Source organism: Equus caballus, chromosome 5, assembly GCF_041296265.1.
Source record: "Equus caballus isolate H_3958 breed thoroughbred chromosome 5, TB-T2T, whole genome shotgun sequence".
Classification (NCBI taxonomy): Eukaryota; Metazoa; Chordata; class Mammalia; order Perissodactyla; family Equidae; genus Equus; species Equus caballus.
Window position 1 is genome coordinate 3,455,011 of NC_091688.1, and position 17,018 is coordinate 3,472,028.

The 17,018-nt window shown below is 39.4% G+C and overlaps 1 protein-coding gene across 2 annotated transcripts in view; it reads left to right on the forward strand.

Moving 5' to 3' along the window:
* The window catches only part of LOC100056262 (zona pellucida sperm-binding protein 3 receptor-like), a 50,570-nt gene that overhangs the window by 24,699 nt on the left and 8,853 nt on the right, over positions 1-17,018 (forward strand). For both annotated transcript variants that reach the window (XM_070267613.1, XM_023640306.2), the window contains exons 9-10: positions 8,973-9,170; positions 15,333-15,593. In XM_070267613.1, the coding sequence (XP_070123714.1) occupies positions 8,973-9,170; positions 15,333-15,553 (419 nt within the window). In that variant the 3' untranslated portion in view covers positions 15,554-15,593. The remainder of the gene's footprint in view (positions 1-8,972; positions 9,171-15,332; positions 15,594-17,018) is intronic.

Sequence of the window (17,018 nt, forward strand, 5' to 3'; positions counted from 1 at the left end):
ATTGCTGTATTTGGTTTGCCAATATTTTGTTGAGGATTTTGGCATCTATGTTCTTCAGTGACATTGGCCTGTAATTTTCCTTCTTTGTGTTGTCCTTGTCTGGCTTTGAGATCATGGTGATGTTGGCCTTATAGAATGAGTTAGAAAGTGTCCTGTCTTCTTCAATTTTTTGGAATAGTTTGAGAAGGATAGATATTAAATCTTCTTTGAATGTTTGGTAGAATTCTCCAGAGAAGTCATCTGTTCCTGGACTTTATTTGGGGGGAGGTTTTGGATTACTGTCTCAATCTCTTTACTTGTGACTGGTCTACTCAGATTCTCTATTTCTTTTTGATTCAGTTTGGGGAGATTGTACGAGTCTAAGAATTCATCCATTTCTTCTAGATTGTCCAATTTTGTGGCATATAGTCATTCATAGTATTTCTTATAATCCTTTGTATTTCTGTGGTATCCATTGTAATTTCTCCTCTTTCATTTTTAATTTTATTTAGTTGAGGTTTTTCTCCTTTTTCTAGGTGAGTCTGCCTAGGGATTTGTCAATTTTGTTTATTTTCTCAAAGAACCAGCTCTTAGTTTCATTAATTTTTTCTACTGTTATTTTTGTTCTTATCTATTTCTCCTCTAATTTTTATTATTTCCCTCCTTTTGCTGACTTTGGCCTTTGTCTGTTTTCTTTTTCTAGTACGATTAGGTATAGTTGAAAATTGCTTGCTTGAGATTTTTCTTGTTTGTTAAGGTGGGCCTGTATTGCTATTAATTTCCCTTTTAGGACCACTTTCGCTGCATCCCATAAGAGTTGGTATGGCCTATTTTCATTTTCATTTGTCTCCAGATATTTTTTTATTTCTCCTTTAATTTCTCTGATGATCCATTGGTTGTTCAGTAACATGTTGTTTAGTCTCTACATCTTTATCCTCTTCCCAGCTTTTTTCTTGTAGTTGATTTCTAGTTTCACAGCATTATTGTCAGAAAAGATGCTTGATATGATTTCAATCTTTTCAAATTTATTGAGGCTTGCCTTGTTTCCCTATATATGGTCTCTTTGAGAATGTTCCATGTGCACGTGAGAAGAATGTGTATTCTGCTGGTTTTGGATGGAGTGTTCTATATATATCTATTAAGTCCATCTTGTGTGGTTTTTGTTTAATTCCACTATTTCCTTGTTGACTTTCTGCCTGGATGATCTATCCATTGTTGTAAGTGGTGTGTTGAGATCCCCTATTACTATTGTGTTGCTGCTAATTTCTTCTTTTAGGTCTGTTAATGGTTGCTTTACATACTTTGGTGCTCTTGTGTTAGGTGCATATATATTTATAAGTGTTATGTCCTCTTGGTAGAGTGTCCCTTTTATCATTATATACTGCCTCTCTTTGTCTCTCATTGCCTTTTTTATCTTGAAGTCTACTTTGTCTGATGTAAGTATGGCAACCCTGCTGTTTGTTATTAGCTCAGAGTATCATCTTCCATCAGTTCACTCTGAGCCTTTGTTTGTCTTTAGAGCTGAGATGTGTTTCTTGGAGGCAACATATTGTTGGGTCTTGTTTTCTAATCCTTCCCGCTGCTTTCTGTCTTTTGATTGGAGAATTGAATCAATTTACATTTAGAGTGATTATTGACTTATGAGATCTTAATACTGTCATTTTATCACTTGTTTTCTGGTTGTTCTGTATTTCTCCTGTTTCTCATCCCGTGTATTTCCGACTGCCAACTCAGTTTGGTGATTCTCTATGATGGTTTTCTCAGTTTTCTCTTTATTTATCATTTGTGTCTCTGTTGTGATTTTTTGTTTAGTGGTTATTGTGAGGTTTGTGTAAAAGATCTCATAGATGAGGTAGTCTATTTTCTGACAGCCTCTTATTTCCTTATTCTAAGCAGGTTCCATCCCTTTCCTCTTCCATGTCTTAGTTATTGTTGTGACAATTTATTCTGTTTTGTGTTGTGAGTTTCTGATTAAAATGAAGCGATTATAGTTATTTTTAATGCGTTTCCTCCTTTTATCTTTAATGTTATAATTAAGTGTTTGCTAACCTGTTCTGACAGAGAGCTGAAATTTTCTGATTCTGTCTCTCTATTTATCTCCTTGCTCAAGGCTTTGTAAACCTTTTCTCTTTTTTTCAGATATGAAGGCCTTCTTGATCATTTCTTGTACGGGGGAGGTGGCTCTTGTGGTGATGAACTCCCTCAGCTTTTATTTATCTGGGAAAATTTTTATTTCTCCATTGTATCTGAAGGATAATTTCACTGGATAGAGTATTCTTGGCTGAAAGTTTTTGTTTTTCAGAATTTTGAATGTATCGTTCCACTCTCTCCTAGCCTGTAAGGTTTCTGCTGAGAAATCTGCTGAAAGCCTGATAGGGGTTCCTTTGTAGGTTATTTTTGTCTGCCTTGCTGCCCTTAATATGTTTTCTTTGTCATTGACTTCTGTCAGTTTGACTAATATGTGCCTTGGAGAAGGTCTTTTTAAACAGATGTAACTAGGAGTTCTATTCTCTTCATTTACATGTAATTCCAGCTCCTTCCTGAGGTTTGGGAAGTTCTCAGCTATTATTTCTTTGAACAAGCTCTCTGCTCCTTTCTCCCTCCATTCTTCCTCTTGAATACCTATAACCTTTATGTTGCATTTTCTAATTGAGTCAAATATTTCTCATAGAATTTCTTCATTTCTTTTTAGTCTCAGTTCTCTCTCCTCCTCATCTGAAGCATTTCTATTTTCCTGTCCTCTAAATTACTAATTCTGTCCTCCATTATATCAGCTCTGTTTTTTAAGGATTCCATATTTTTTCTTTATCTCATTCATTGTGCTCTTCATCTCCAGCATTTATAATTGGGTTTGGGTTTCTTTATGGCTTCAGTCTCTTTTGTGAAGAATTCCCTCTGTTCATTAGTTTTATTCCTAATTTCTTTGAACTGTCTTTCTGAGTTTTCTTGTACCTCACTGAGTTTCTTTATGATAAGTATTTTTAATTCCCTGCCACTTAGATTGTAAATTTCTGTGACTTCCGGATTGATTTCTGGGTACTTGTCATTTTCCTTCTGGTCTGGAGTGTTAATATACTTCTTCATGCTATTTGATGGGGTGGACTTCTGCGATTGCATAGAGGTAGTATCTGGTTGCAGACTCCACCTACCACCACTGGGGGCAGAGGAGCTCTATTTTCTGAGCCCACTGCAACCCCTGCCAGATGTGCCTGTCTGTTGGAAGCTGTTATGACAGGGCCCATCTGCATTTCCTTGCTGCCTACCACTGCTTTATACATGTAAGTGCAGCCATCCCATGAGCTCCCACTCTTCACTCACTGTCTGCCCACCTGGAATACTCGGTTTTGTGGGGATGCCCCCACAATTGCTTAGCCACCTCATTGTGGAGCATTTCTGTGTGCTGGGAGGCAACTCCAAGAGTGAAAGCATTCTTGTGGAGGGCTGCCTTTTCTCCCTTCTCCTCTCGGAGTCCCATGCTGACCACCACATGAGGTCCTGCACTCTAGATTGCTGCCCGCTGCCACTGGGGGAAGGAAAGGAGATCCACTCACATCCTCCCACTGCCTCCCATGGGAGCCTGAACACCCCTCCCCCACCTTCAGATATATGGCTGTGTGGATCTCTCATTCATCTATGGTGTTGTGTGAACGTCCTCTGTTGGTTGACGAATGTCCTTTTCATTGTATCTTAGGGAGGCAAGACTAAGGGAAGAACACATTCCGCCACAAGGCTGAGATCACTCCCCAAATTTCATGACTTTTTAAAATACTTTCTCCACCACCTGCCCACCGGTCAGGATATTTTCTATTCATTTAAAATCTCCTTAAGTTTTGCTCTGGGACACAGTTAAGTTACTTGGAAACTAATTGATCATTTTGAGCCTTGCTTTTTAGCTTTGTCTGGAAGGAACAGAGAAGCATCCTAAACAGGAAATATTCTTCTGATTACTCTATCAATATCCCATGAAATATGAGGCTTTCCACTGTATCTGGTGGGAACATGAACCACGCCAGGCCTATGTGAGCTCCAGGATTGTTCTCCCTGCTCCTTTTGGGCAGCTCTTCACCTAGCATTGGTATTTCCTTACATGCATGTACTGATCAGTACTCAGCTGAAACTGAAAGAGGATCTTCTGAAGAGGTCCAATTCTCTCTCTCTCTGATCAACTGTTTCCTCTTCATTACTCTGCCCTGTGAACCCTGACTTCTTTCACCTTCCATGGACTCTCAACTCTGTTTCCTTAAGTCCTTAAGAATATTCAGGCAGAGCAGAAGCCTCTGCCTTGGTTCTCCACAATCTGGCGGGAGCGTGAAAACTCTCCAGACTGCAGCCATCAAAGAGCTTTCCTCATTTGTTTCCCCACTATTTGGTATTACTGTCTTGTGTTGCTTGATACTTTATGTCTAAAAACACTATTTCACTTATTTTTTCCTTTTGTCCTTTTAAATTGTTTCAGGCTGGAGGGTGAATCCTGTCCCTGTCACTCCATCTTGACCAGAAGCAGAAATCCAAATGAAAGTTCTATAGTTCTTTCTCTTCAATTTGCATCAAAAGAGAAAAATCCTGACCTTAAGCAATAGCTAAGTTTCATCCTATGTATTATCTCCAAAGCTGATATAAAACTATGAAAGTGTTTATTTCTTCATCCTGGAGGACAGAGAATGAGAGGTATCCATAGGTTAATAAAGTCTTGCCAGGAGGTGTAAGTTAATAGGCAGCTCCAGAATGATGTACCCCCAGGAAGATCACAAAGAAATGAAATGAGAATTTACTTATTGTTATCCATGAAAAGTTTTTGGAAATTAACATTTTATACAGTCTTGCTTTAGCACCTAAGTTTTACAACACTTTTTTGAAGACTAACTCACACATAAAAGTACATAGTAAACACACTCATGTAACCACAATGAGAGTCAAAAAATAGGTCACTATTACTACCCCAGATATCCCTCATTTCTCTAGCCAATCACCAATCCCACTTTCCTGCCCACAGGTAAACGTTTTGCTAACTTCTAACACCTATTATTGAACTTTATAAAAACAGAATTATTTGGTCTTTCGATTTTGCTTCTTTTGATCAACATGATGTTTTATGAGATTCATCCATATTATGGGTTGGAGCTGTGGTATGTTTATTTTTATTTCTGTTTAGTATTCTCTTGTAAAAATATACAACTTACTTATTCATTCTGCTCTTGATGAGTATTTGGATCATCTCCAGTTTAGAGTTATTAAGAATAATGCTGCTTTGAGCATGCTTGTATACATCTCTGGGCATACATGTAATACATGTGTGCTGATCACGTATCCAAGAGTGAAATTGCCTTGACATGGGAATATAAATATGTGCAAAATTAGTAGACAATCCCAAATTTTTCAAAATAGTACTCCATATGATTTCAGTCCTTAAAATTTGTTGAGATTTGCTCCATTGCAAAGCATATAGTTATTTTTTTTTTGTAAATATTCAGTGTGCAATTGAAAAGATGTGTATCCTGCAATTTGGGGTGCAATATTGTATGTATGACAATTAGATCCACTTTGTTAATGGTGTTGTTCAAATCTATATCCATTTCTATACTGATTTCTTGTCTGTTTGTTCTATCAGTTACTGAGAAAGAAAGAAAGGTTTGTTTGTGGATTTGCATATCTTTTTAGTCTCTTTTAAAACAATTTTTTGCTTTATGTATTTTGAGGCTATGCTACTAGACGCATACAAATTTAGAGTAGTATATTTTTCTGGGGAATTTAACCTTTTATTGTTATGAAATGATGCTTTTTATCATTGTAATTATCTTTAAATTCTACTTTTTATATTAATATAACTCCAATAGCTTTTTTTCACCCTGCTTTTTCTCCCAAAAGCCCCCCAGTACATAGTTATATATTTTAGTTGTGGGTCCTTCTAGTTGTGGCATGTGGGACATCGTGCTCCACTGCAGGTGGCCCAGTGTTTCATTGGTTCAAATCCTGGGCGCAGACATGGCACTGCTCATCAAACCACGCTGAGGTAGTGTCCCACATGCCACAACTAGAAGTACACACAACTAAAATATACAACTATGTACTGGGGGACTTTGGGGAGAAAAAGGAAAAAATAAAATCTTTAAAGTTTCTGTAATTTTATGTTTTAAGTGTATGTTGGAAGCAGGATATAGTTAGATATTTTAATCCTGCTTGACAATCTTCATGACTTGATTAGAGCACTTAGTCTGTGTACAGTTAATGTAGTTCTCAGTATATTTGGATTTATATCTAGCATCTTACTATTTCCTATATTTTCTGCTTGTCTTATATATTTTCTTCTTTTAAATTGATTGTTTTACTTTTCCCATTTTTTTACCTATCTACTTGGTATTTATGTACTTTTCACTATTTTTTTGGAGTTTATGCATTCCTACTTTTTAATCTAACATAGCTTATTACTTTTGCTTCTTCCTGAGCAATGCAAAGCCTTAGAAATCTTTAACTTGATTTAATCCCACCTAATTTATATGCTTTTGTTTTTGTGTATTTCAATTCTATATGTGTCTTAAAATCTATAATATATTATTATTATCATTATTATTACTGTGGTTATTGTTATTGTTTTAATAAGTTAAATTTGTTTAGATTTATCCACATAATTACAATTTTTTTTGCTTCTTCTTCTCTCCTAATTCTTATATCTACAATCATTTCCTTTGACTAATGAACATTCTTTAGTTTCCTTTAGTGACAGCCTACTGATGATAAATAATTTCTTTTTTGTTTGTCTTAACATGCCTTTATTTCACTTTAACATTTGAAGATATATCTGCTGAAAATAAAAGTTTAGATTGGCAGTTATTTTCTTTGGCCACACCAAAGATTCCCTTCCATTGTCTTCCACCTTCAATTGTTTCTGTCAAGAATTTTATTCTTGGTGCCGGCCCCGTGGCCAAGTGGTTAAGTTTGCACGCTCTGCTTCGGCGGCCCACGGTTTCGCTGGTTCGGATCCTGGGTGCAGACATGGCACCGCTCATCAAGCCACACTGAGGCAGTGGCCCACGTGGCACAACTAGAAGGACCCACAACGAAGAATATACAACTATGTACCGGGAGGCTTTGGGGAGAGAAAAGAAAAATAAAATCTTTAAAATGAAAAAAAAGAATTTTGCTCTTGATCATATCTTTGATCCTTCCAAGACCATCTGTTTTTTCCATCTGACTGCTTTTAAGATATTCTTGTCTTTGCTTTCCAGCAGTTTTTCTCAGACATACCTGGGTTGGTTTCTTTGTGTTTATCCTGCTTGAGATTCATAGTGCTTCTAGAATCTGAGGTTTCATGCCTTTCTTTGATTTTAGCAAATTTCAACTTCAAATAAATTTTGTCTTCAAATACTATTTCTGCCCTATTTTCTCTCTTCTCTCCTTCTGGTATTTCAGTTACGTTTATGTTAGGCCTTTATACAGGGTTTTCTGAATTTCCTATGCTCTTATTGGTGTTTTTTAAATTCTTGTTTCTCAGTGCTTTATTATGAACATGAAGTCCACTAAATTGGTCTTCTTAATTCTGTCCTCTAATTCTTATCTATGTATAATCTGATATTAATTATTAATTGACTTCTTAACTTTAATTATTATACTTTTCAGCTTCAGAATTCCCACTTGTAGTGGATTTGTGGTATTGATTTCTCTACCTAAATTCTCCAAGTTGCCTTTTATTTTCTTCTGCATAATAAGGCAAAGTTTTTTTGGATGCATTTTGTTTGTTTGTTTTGTAGGAAGATTGGCCCTGAGCTAATATCTGTTGTCAATCCTTCTCTTTCCTTGAGGATGCTTGTGGCTAAGTTAACATCTGTGCCAGTCTTCCTCTAATTTATATGGGATGCGCCCACAGTGTGGCTCGGCAAGCCATTCTAGGTCCGCGTCCAGGATCCAAACCTGCGAACCCCAGGCCGCCAAAGCAGAGTGCGCAAACTTAACCATTATGCCACATGGTCAGCTCAGGCAAAGTTATTGTTAAATCAATGTTTAGTATTTCATTTTTTGGATCCTCTCAGGTCTGTTACTATTGTCTTTTGCTTTCCTTGGCTTTTAATAATCTTGTCTTGTCTCCTGTTGAAGGTTTGCTTGTCGCAGGTGGCAAGGGACACTAGGAGTTCCAAATGACCCAAATCCAATCAGAGATTGTAATGACACAAACTTAGGCTTCAGTACCTAGACATTTGGTCTATTTATAGATTATCCTTAATTCAGGGTGTAGCTCCGAAGATCCCCCAAGAGTTAGGGGTTATCAGCAAGCAACCCCCTCCACCACACACACATTGATTTCTCATCAGCTTCTTAGCCACTCAGCCATATTTTTAAGAGGAGAATTAATATACTTCTACAAAGAAAGCAGCTCTAACTTCCAGACACATCTCAGTGGATGTTTTCCTTTCTCCTTACAAGAAGGACAATTAAGATAATAAAAGTCTTGTCTTGGCACCTTAATTCTTCATGGCTTCCTCCTCACCTCAAGCTTGTCTAATTTTTCTCAAAGGAAAGGTGAGTCTGAACTGCCTAATCCATCATTACCAAAATCAACACCTCCTTTTAAAGACTTTTAATGAAGAAAGACAGAGGGAAAGTAAGTGACAGTAACTCAACAAAACAATGACAGAATTTGGAGAAGATTCTTGGTATAATGCTTCCTTCAATTTCCTTTCTTTTTTTATTGTAGTAAGAACACTTAATATGAGATCTACCCTCTTGACAAATTTTTAAGTGTACAATACAGTATTGTTAACTATAGGCACTAGCTTGTACAGCAGCTCTCTAGAACTTATTCATCTTGTGTGACTGAAACTTAGTACTTGTTGAATAACTTCCCATTTCCCCTCCCCCCAAGCCCCTGGAAAGCACCATTTTACTCTCTGCTTCTATGAGTTTGACTATTAAAATCTTCTATAAGGTGGAGTCAGGTCTCCAGCATAGGCACGTCCTCCTGGTGATTTCGTTAAACATGAACATCACTTTTTACCTACCAGGGATATGCTGCCCCAAACCAGAGGCAACAAATATCCGAATCACGAGTGAAATAGACCCCATTGATAGGTGTGTCTATGGAGGCTATGAAGACGATATTTCATATACGTGTGATGAAGGCTTTTATCCTGCTTCTCTTCATGGAAAGAGTTCATGCCAAGAAGATGGCAAGTGGAAGCCTGTGCCAGCATGTAAGTTAGGTAAGAATATTTAGAGAACTTTTCATAATTACTCCTCAAATTCCTTAAATTATCCCATTTGGTTCCACAAATGATCAAACTACTTAAAAACTGGTGACTTTGGGATTGTTTTTCCGAGAAGTATTGTGCAAACATGGTCACAGATACATACCACTAGCACCATGCAAGGCAGCTATATTGGTATAAGGCTAAGGTATATCGGTAAAATAAAAAAGTATAAGAAAAGTTTTCTTGCAAGAGAAAACAGTAGTGTTGGTAAAATCCCCTAAAGTCCCATTTTGTCATTTTTCCTGTATGTATGGTCTACAAGCACTATGCCCGATGTTCCATTAAAGAGGCTCACCACCCCATAAACCTCTATATTTATAAGTCAAGGGGGCAAAAATCATTTATATAATTATGGAACAAAGGAAGCTCTCAGGTTGATGAAGTGACTTTGTTAGAAAGGAGGAGCCTTTGGAGCCTAGTGACTTTTCTTCGCTCTAACTCAGACTTCTGAACCACCCCTCTGTTAAAATACCAAAAGGAAGAAGAAATCAGTACCTAGGGCTATAAAGATCTGTCTCTAATCAGGGTAAGACACTGAAAATGTCATCATTATGGAGATACCTTCATTATGAAAGAGTCTTCATATCAACATGATGGAGATTATTGGGTATCAGAGTTTGGGTTACTCTGAAAGCAAAGCTTGAGAAAATGACTTGGGTGCCAATAGTTTATTTTGGATGTGATCCTAGGAAGCAGGAATGAGGGATGAGAGAGAGGGAGAAAAGAAAAGGTTAAGTATTGTAAACAGCAGGGGCTCAGTTCCTTGGGACCACTGGGAAGTATAAAGAATGCCTTTCAGAAGTGTCTGTCTGAAGGATAGTAGACTGAGACATTTATCCACTGCTTTCTGTCTTCCATTGGTTCAAGGCTTCCCTGAAGGGCAGTAACTGCTCCTCAATTCCCTCTATGCTTCTCCAGCTTCAGAGAAGTCCCCAAGGCAGAAAAACTGAGAGATTCACAGTGAAGGCTTTCTGTAGAATACCATCAGTATAAATCCGAGCTTGTAGAAACGATATACTCCATCTGAGACTGTAACCAGAGGTGTGCCATGGCTACAAGTGTATACCCTTTACATCACCCGCATCTGTTGATGCCCCTTGTTAGTTGTACTCTATCATTGACTCTTTAAAGTAATGGCTGCCCCCAGTCCCTTAAAAATCACTCTAAAGGAGGGTTACAGGAATGTTACCTCTGATCTTGAGGCTTTAATTGATATTAATAATCTCCCTTTGCTACCACCCATTGTAGATTTTCCTCACCTTTAGTCAGCACTTGAGTTGGCCTAAGTTGCTTCCCAGATGGGATAACCCAGACTTTTATTCCTGAGGAATGGGACTTCTTGATGTCTTGTAATTGCCCATTCACTGTTAATCAAAAGATGCTCCAGTGAATAAATCTCCTGGGTTCCAGATATATTCTTTTCTGCCCTAATTGTATACAAGCCATCCTAGCTCTTCATGAGAACCACAATTAGTTACTCCACCAGTATAATTTTTCTCCCCCAAGCTGTCCCAACGGTGTAAGGAGACCAATGAAACTAGACAACAATCATAGTTTCAGGTTCAGTGGAAGCTTCAGTGTCCCCTAGTGGAATTCTTATGTCCCTTTCCCTGGGAAGCAGGCTCTCTAACCTAGAAGAGTCTAAAGTCACAAGTAGGAAAAGTGTATTATACGTGTAGGTCACTGGGACTAATTGTGAGTAACATCAGTCCCACTTCTACTCTTTGGTTTCTGGTTCCACGTGTTCTAGCTATTGAGTACACCTCTGTGCAGGTACAGGCCAATGGTGCAGTGTACACTGCATCCTGGAAGACAACGTACTGATCTGGCCGGGTGTCATTCCTGAGTTGATGCCCTGGCGGAATCTTTCATACATTCCCATTTTCTGTTAAGCTGTCTCTTTTCAGGTAATGCATTATATGGTAGGAACAGCAGATACCATGGCCATGTTCCCATTGTCACATCTTTAACAACCTTTTGGAGCCTTGAGTCTTTGTTCATTCTGTTACCCAATATGAAATGTTATCTCACATCTCATCTGTATCCAACCTTTCTATACAGCTTTCCAAACTTATTTCTACCCTCCCTTAGGAAATATTTATTTAATACTCTAGCTAACAATTCATTATCTTTCTTCTCTACAGAATTTACTCTCTGAACTAGTCTCTTGGCACTTTATCATAAACTGGCTGATATTATGGTTCAACCATTTACATAGCTATATTTCATTTTTCTCCAAAACCTAGTTCATTGCTGAACATATATACGTATTTTTGTATTAATAAAAATTAAGTCAAAAATCATTTCTAATGGAGTATTTGAAATGAAGTTTACAAAAAGGCCATATGTGAGCTCTAGACTTACATAAAGATGAAAATGTCATCTTCACCATCAGTGTTCAGAGCAAGAAACTGGTTGCTAGGGATGTAAAATGTTAAAATACATTATCCCTAACATCAGAGTGGAGAGAACGGTGTGTATTAGATAGTATATGGAACTGTTAAATAACTATTACAGAAAGTAGAGTGTAGTCATAGACAGCACAAAGACCTTGGATGGAGAAAGGTCTGAATCTAATGCTGCCCTTGACACTTAATAGCTGTGTTACCCATGCAAGGTACTTGGCCCCTCTCAATCTCTGTTCCATTATCCACAAAATGGGGCTGATGATAGTGTCTACCTCTCGGGTGGTTGTGAGGATTAAATGCGATCATGCACGGAAGTGCTTAGCATAGTATTTGGCACATGATGAGAACTCAATAAATAATTCCAAGTAATCTATTGCTAACAAGTGCTATAAAAGGAAAGAACTGTCATTGTGTATTGCAGTAGTCAAAGGCTTCACAGAAAAAGTGGGAGTTCAGCTAACAAATAGACAAGATAAGGGCATTCCAGTAAGGAAGGATCACAAGGGGAAATATATAGAAGTGGAAATGCACATGGCGAGTTTGGGTAAAGATGAGTTGACTAGTTTGATTAAGGAATAGTGCTAGATGAATTCGAAGGATCTATAGAAAAGGCCAAAAGAGGTTTTTCCAAACGCCCTTGGGTTGTTAAATGTGCTAGTTATTTTATTTTTAGAAAATACAGTATTTTAAAATCCCTTTCACTCAGTTTTAACCTTAAGAAGAAGTCATCCTTCAGCATAGGTCTTCCTCTGGCATGCCCAGGGCTCCAAATTTATTGCAATTCTTCATACAAGAGTTTGTGAAACTTGAGACAGTTTCCTTCCACTGTAACTACCCCAACAAGTCATGTTCCTTGTTTCAGCACTGCCGTCACTGTATCATTCGAAAAATCCAGGAATTCTATTCTTATGGTATTGGAGTTGTGGCAAAGTTGGGCCTTGTTTGGAGATCCTGCATTTATTCAGTCTTTGTAGCTTTTCACACATGAACATTTCCTCTATTTGGTGTGATGTCTATTGAGAATAACTCTAGTTTAGCATGGCTCTCTGTGGCTAAATTCATGCTTTCACACCAAAACATCTATGATATCCACAAGCAATGAAACATTTTAGCAATCATGTAAAAAAAAAAAAAAAAGTCCTATAAAATGAGAGAATTCCCTCAGCCCAAGCGGCTTTCATTCACACAAGCTTTCCTCCAGCTTCTCAGCCTGAAAGCAGTGGAAGCGTTGAATTGTGCCAAGTTACCCTCTGGGAAAAGGATTTGAGCGGGAAGGCTGGAATCTCCTACAAATCCCCTGGATTTGGGAGTATCTTGCTAATCTGAAACTATGAGTTCACACCCTTCCCTCTCACCATTTATGGTTGCAGTTCAACTCCCAGAATGGCCCATGGACACTACAAGGAAAGATATTTTTTGCATATATAAACATACATTTTATTTTTTTATTAGACTTAGAAGACAAGGATTTTGCATTGCTTTACATGTTTTCTTTCTATGTCCAATTAAATCTCCCTCTAACCATTAAATCCTCATCCATCCTCCAAAACCCAGCTTCCAGGTCTATTTTCCAGGACAATTCCAGGGAGTCCTACAATGCTCACTGATCCCCCACATCTTTTATTACTTTTTAAATTTTTCATTTTGAAATAATTTCAGACTTGCAAAAACAGTACAAAGTGTTTCCATATGCTCTCCGTTCGTACTCCCCAAACATTAACATCTAACATAACCGCAATACAATTATCAAAATAAAGAAATTAACATTGATATACTATTATCTATAGATCCTATTCAAATTTTTCATTTTGTTCCACTAATGTCCTTCATCTGTTGCAAGATCAAGCATTCCTTTTAGGTTTTTTTGTAACATGTAATTTTTAAAAAAACTATTGTTTTAGGGGCTGGCCCCGTGGCCAAGTGGTTAAGTTCGCGCACTCCGCTGCAGGCGGCCCAGTGTTTCGTTGGTTCGAATCCTGGGTGTGGACATGGCACTGCTCATCAGACCGCTGAGGCAGCGTCCCACATGCCACAACTAGAAGGACCCACAACAAAATATACAACTATGTACCGGGGGGCTTTGGGGAGAAAAAGGAGAAAAATAAAATCTTTAAATAAATAAATAAAAATTTAAAAAACTATTGTTTTAGAGTAGTTTTAGGTTGACAACAAAATCGAGAGGAAGGTACAGACATTGCTGGTATACTCCCTGCCTCTGCTCACACATAGCTCCCCCCTTGCTGACATCACGCACCACAGCAAGGACGATATTTTAATACCTTCTTATTCTGAAGCCGCGTACGACTGTCAGGGAGGATCTGACCCGGCTGGAGAGGAGAACGTCTTGTGCAAGTCTTCATGCTGGTTGCCTTCACCTCCTCAGTGTAAAGCCAGCTCCAGCTCCACCTCCAGCCCACTGCTAAGAAGACAGAATTAGACAATATTGAGAGCAGTGTTTCCTGTTGATTAAAGGTACCACATAAATTAGTTAGTTAGTTTGAATATTTAAATCACGCATGGTAAACTTTAACAAGGCATCAACAGGTACATTGAAAATGAACTTTACTTCCCACTCTTGTCCTCCAAAAGCACAGCTCGCCTCTTTTCCAGAGGCACCCCCTACTACCAGGTTCTTAGGTATCTTGCCAGAGTATCTAGAGACAATGTCCTTTATCTGAGAATATCTTTGTGCCTCTAGTAAAGTTTTCATGAGAATTTCATGAATTAATTCCAACTATCCAAGAAAGAAGAATCTCAACTGTTAATTCTCAAATCATGGAGTGTTAGAAATCTCCACAAAAGCCTCATAATGGGCACCCGTTTTCCATGACCTTTTCCTTTTATTTTCGATGACCTGATGGTGCTCCTGGTTGGTCAATCTGCTATAACAACAAGATGAGTCAAGAATGGGTTTGTCTTGGGGCTGGCCAAGTGGCATACAGGTTAAGTGCGCATGCTCTGCTTCAGCAGCCCAGAGTTCTCTGGTTTGGATCCTGGGCGTGGACCTACACACCGCTCATCAGGCCATGCTGTGGTGACATCCCACATAGAAGAACTAGAAGGACTTACAACTAGGATATACAACTATGTGCTGGGCTTTGGGGAGAAAAGAAAAGAGGAAGATTGGCAAAAGATGTTAGCTCAGACCCAATCTTCCTCACCGAAAAAAAAAAAAAGGACTGGGTTTGTCTCTTCAATGTATGTGGTATTTCCATCATTTTGCTAACAACTTCATTTAACCCAGGAAGATTATGAGGCAAGAACAATGAAAAGTACATATGTAGGACCATATGCAGATTAAGGCTATAGGGTGTAGCAATTGAGAGCAAAGATTCTGCTACTTAAACGCTATGTGACACTGAGGAAATTATGTAACTTTTACAGTTTATTGCTTGGTAAAATGATGATAATAAGAGTATCTAATTCATAGAGTTGTAGTGAGGATTAAATGAGATAAGGCACATAAAAAATTGAGCACATAGACTGACACATAGTACTTGCTCAATAAATGTTAGTTATTACTACTGTAATATATATTATTACTATTATAATATTATTGTATTATGACAATGAAAGATAACAGAACAATTTGCGGGATCTGAGTATAATTTATGAACAGAATTTCTCATCATTCTCATTATCTAATGCTGTTATGATGCCTTTTACTAAGAAACATAGAATGTTAAAAAATATGTTTCCATTACAGCTACGTGTATGAAACCAGAGATAAAAAATGGAAAGCTGTCTGAGGATAAGGATGAGTATGTTACACCTGAAAATGTCGCCATCCAGTGTGACCCTGGCTATAGTTTGGTCGGTTCCCAAAGTATCAGATGCTCAGAGAAGAGAACCTGGGACCCAGAGGTGCCCAAGTGTGAGTGGCTAAATGGCACAGTTCAAGAATTTTCTGGTACTATCCAACCCTAAAAATGGTGCCTCCCGCAAAGCACTGTTCCAGCTAGCACAGGTGAGATCTGACTTTTGTCAGGAATCGTTAGTAATTTACCAAAATTAGCATTTTCCACATTGAAGCACTCTGATGAGCTGGGACAGGCAAGTTTTCCTGCAATATGGCTGCAACCGAGACCTCTAGACATGGTGGCCCCAGAGACCCAGATGTCCTGACCCCCAGCCCTACATTTTATAAAATAAATGCTGCACGATTGCTCCATTTCTGGTTAGTCGTTAGAATTATCACTCAGTTGTCCTTGAAGAGGCACTCTGGGTCTTCTTTGCAGCTCTGCATCTTTTCAGTGTCATCTGTGCTTGGTTGCTGCTCAAGAACAGATTTGGGCTTGGCCTGAATGTGGGCATTGGCTAGGATGCAGAATCTCTCCCGACATCCTGTTCATCCATCAGTCCTCTGGTCAGTCTCACTTTTGCCAGTAATGCCTCTCAGAATGCACCTCCTTTTCTATAAATCACTTTTAGGAGGTCCCTGAAGTCTGTGAGCAAGTGCTCCCAGGCAGACACATCATGCAGTGTCTCCCAAGCCCACAGGATGTGAAAATGGCTCTGCAGGTGATTAAAGTGTCTCTGGACCCAGGTGTCTCATCTTGGAGGATATCACAACCACCCCGCAAGGGCCCACCCTAGAAAAGGGCTCCAGCTTGTTCCAGACCTACCTTCACGGGGAATATGGGCATGTGCGTAGGTTATGGCTTGGAATTAGTCAGATGCCTTGTACTCCTAGAGCCCGCTCCTGTGACCTGGCCTCTCCCAACACCTACCTATTCCAGGTCCTGGCTACCCTGACCTGCGGGGCCACGCTTGCACAATACGCACCCTGTCAGCCAGCCTTGGGCAGCAGCCCTCCAGGTCTGAGGCGCTCCAGCTGGTCCCTAACCACCCGCACAGCCTCCAGCACGGAGGGAGCCCACCCCTCATTATTGTTCTGAGGTGGCAGCTTTAAACTGGTGACATTTAGTCCCCATTTGGACTTGCTGCCTGGTGGGGTCCAGGCTCCTCCAGCAATCGAGGCTCCCAGGTGTCTCTTATCAAAGGGTACTCTAACCAGCCCTACCTGCATCCCTGGCAAGCCGTTGAATCGTCTCCGACACTGCCTTCAGGGGGAATGTTCCCCATTGGGTGGGTAAGGCTTTTGTTTAGGGAGATGCCTGGCACCCACAAGAGGCAGCTCCTGTGACCCGGCCTCTCCCAACAGACGCCTTGCTCCGGGTCCCTGGTACCCTGACCTATAAGGCCCGCGGATGCTCAGTACTCACCCTGGGAGCCTGACTTGGGAAGGCAGGGCCCTCCAGGCCTGTGGAGCGCTGGCTGTCCTCAACTACCTAAGATCCTCTAGGGCGGAGGGAGCCAACCCTCCGAGAATCATTTTCAGGCAGCAGCTTTAAACTGGAGACATTCAGTCCCCATTTGCTTTTGCTGCCTG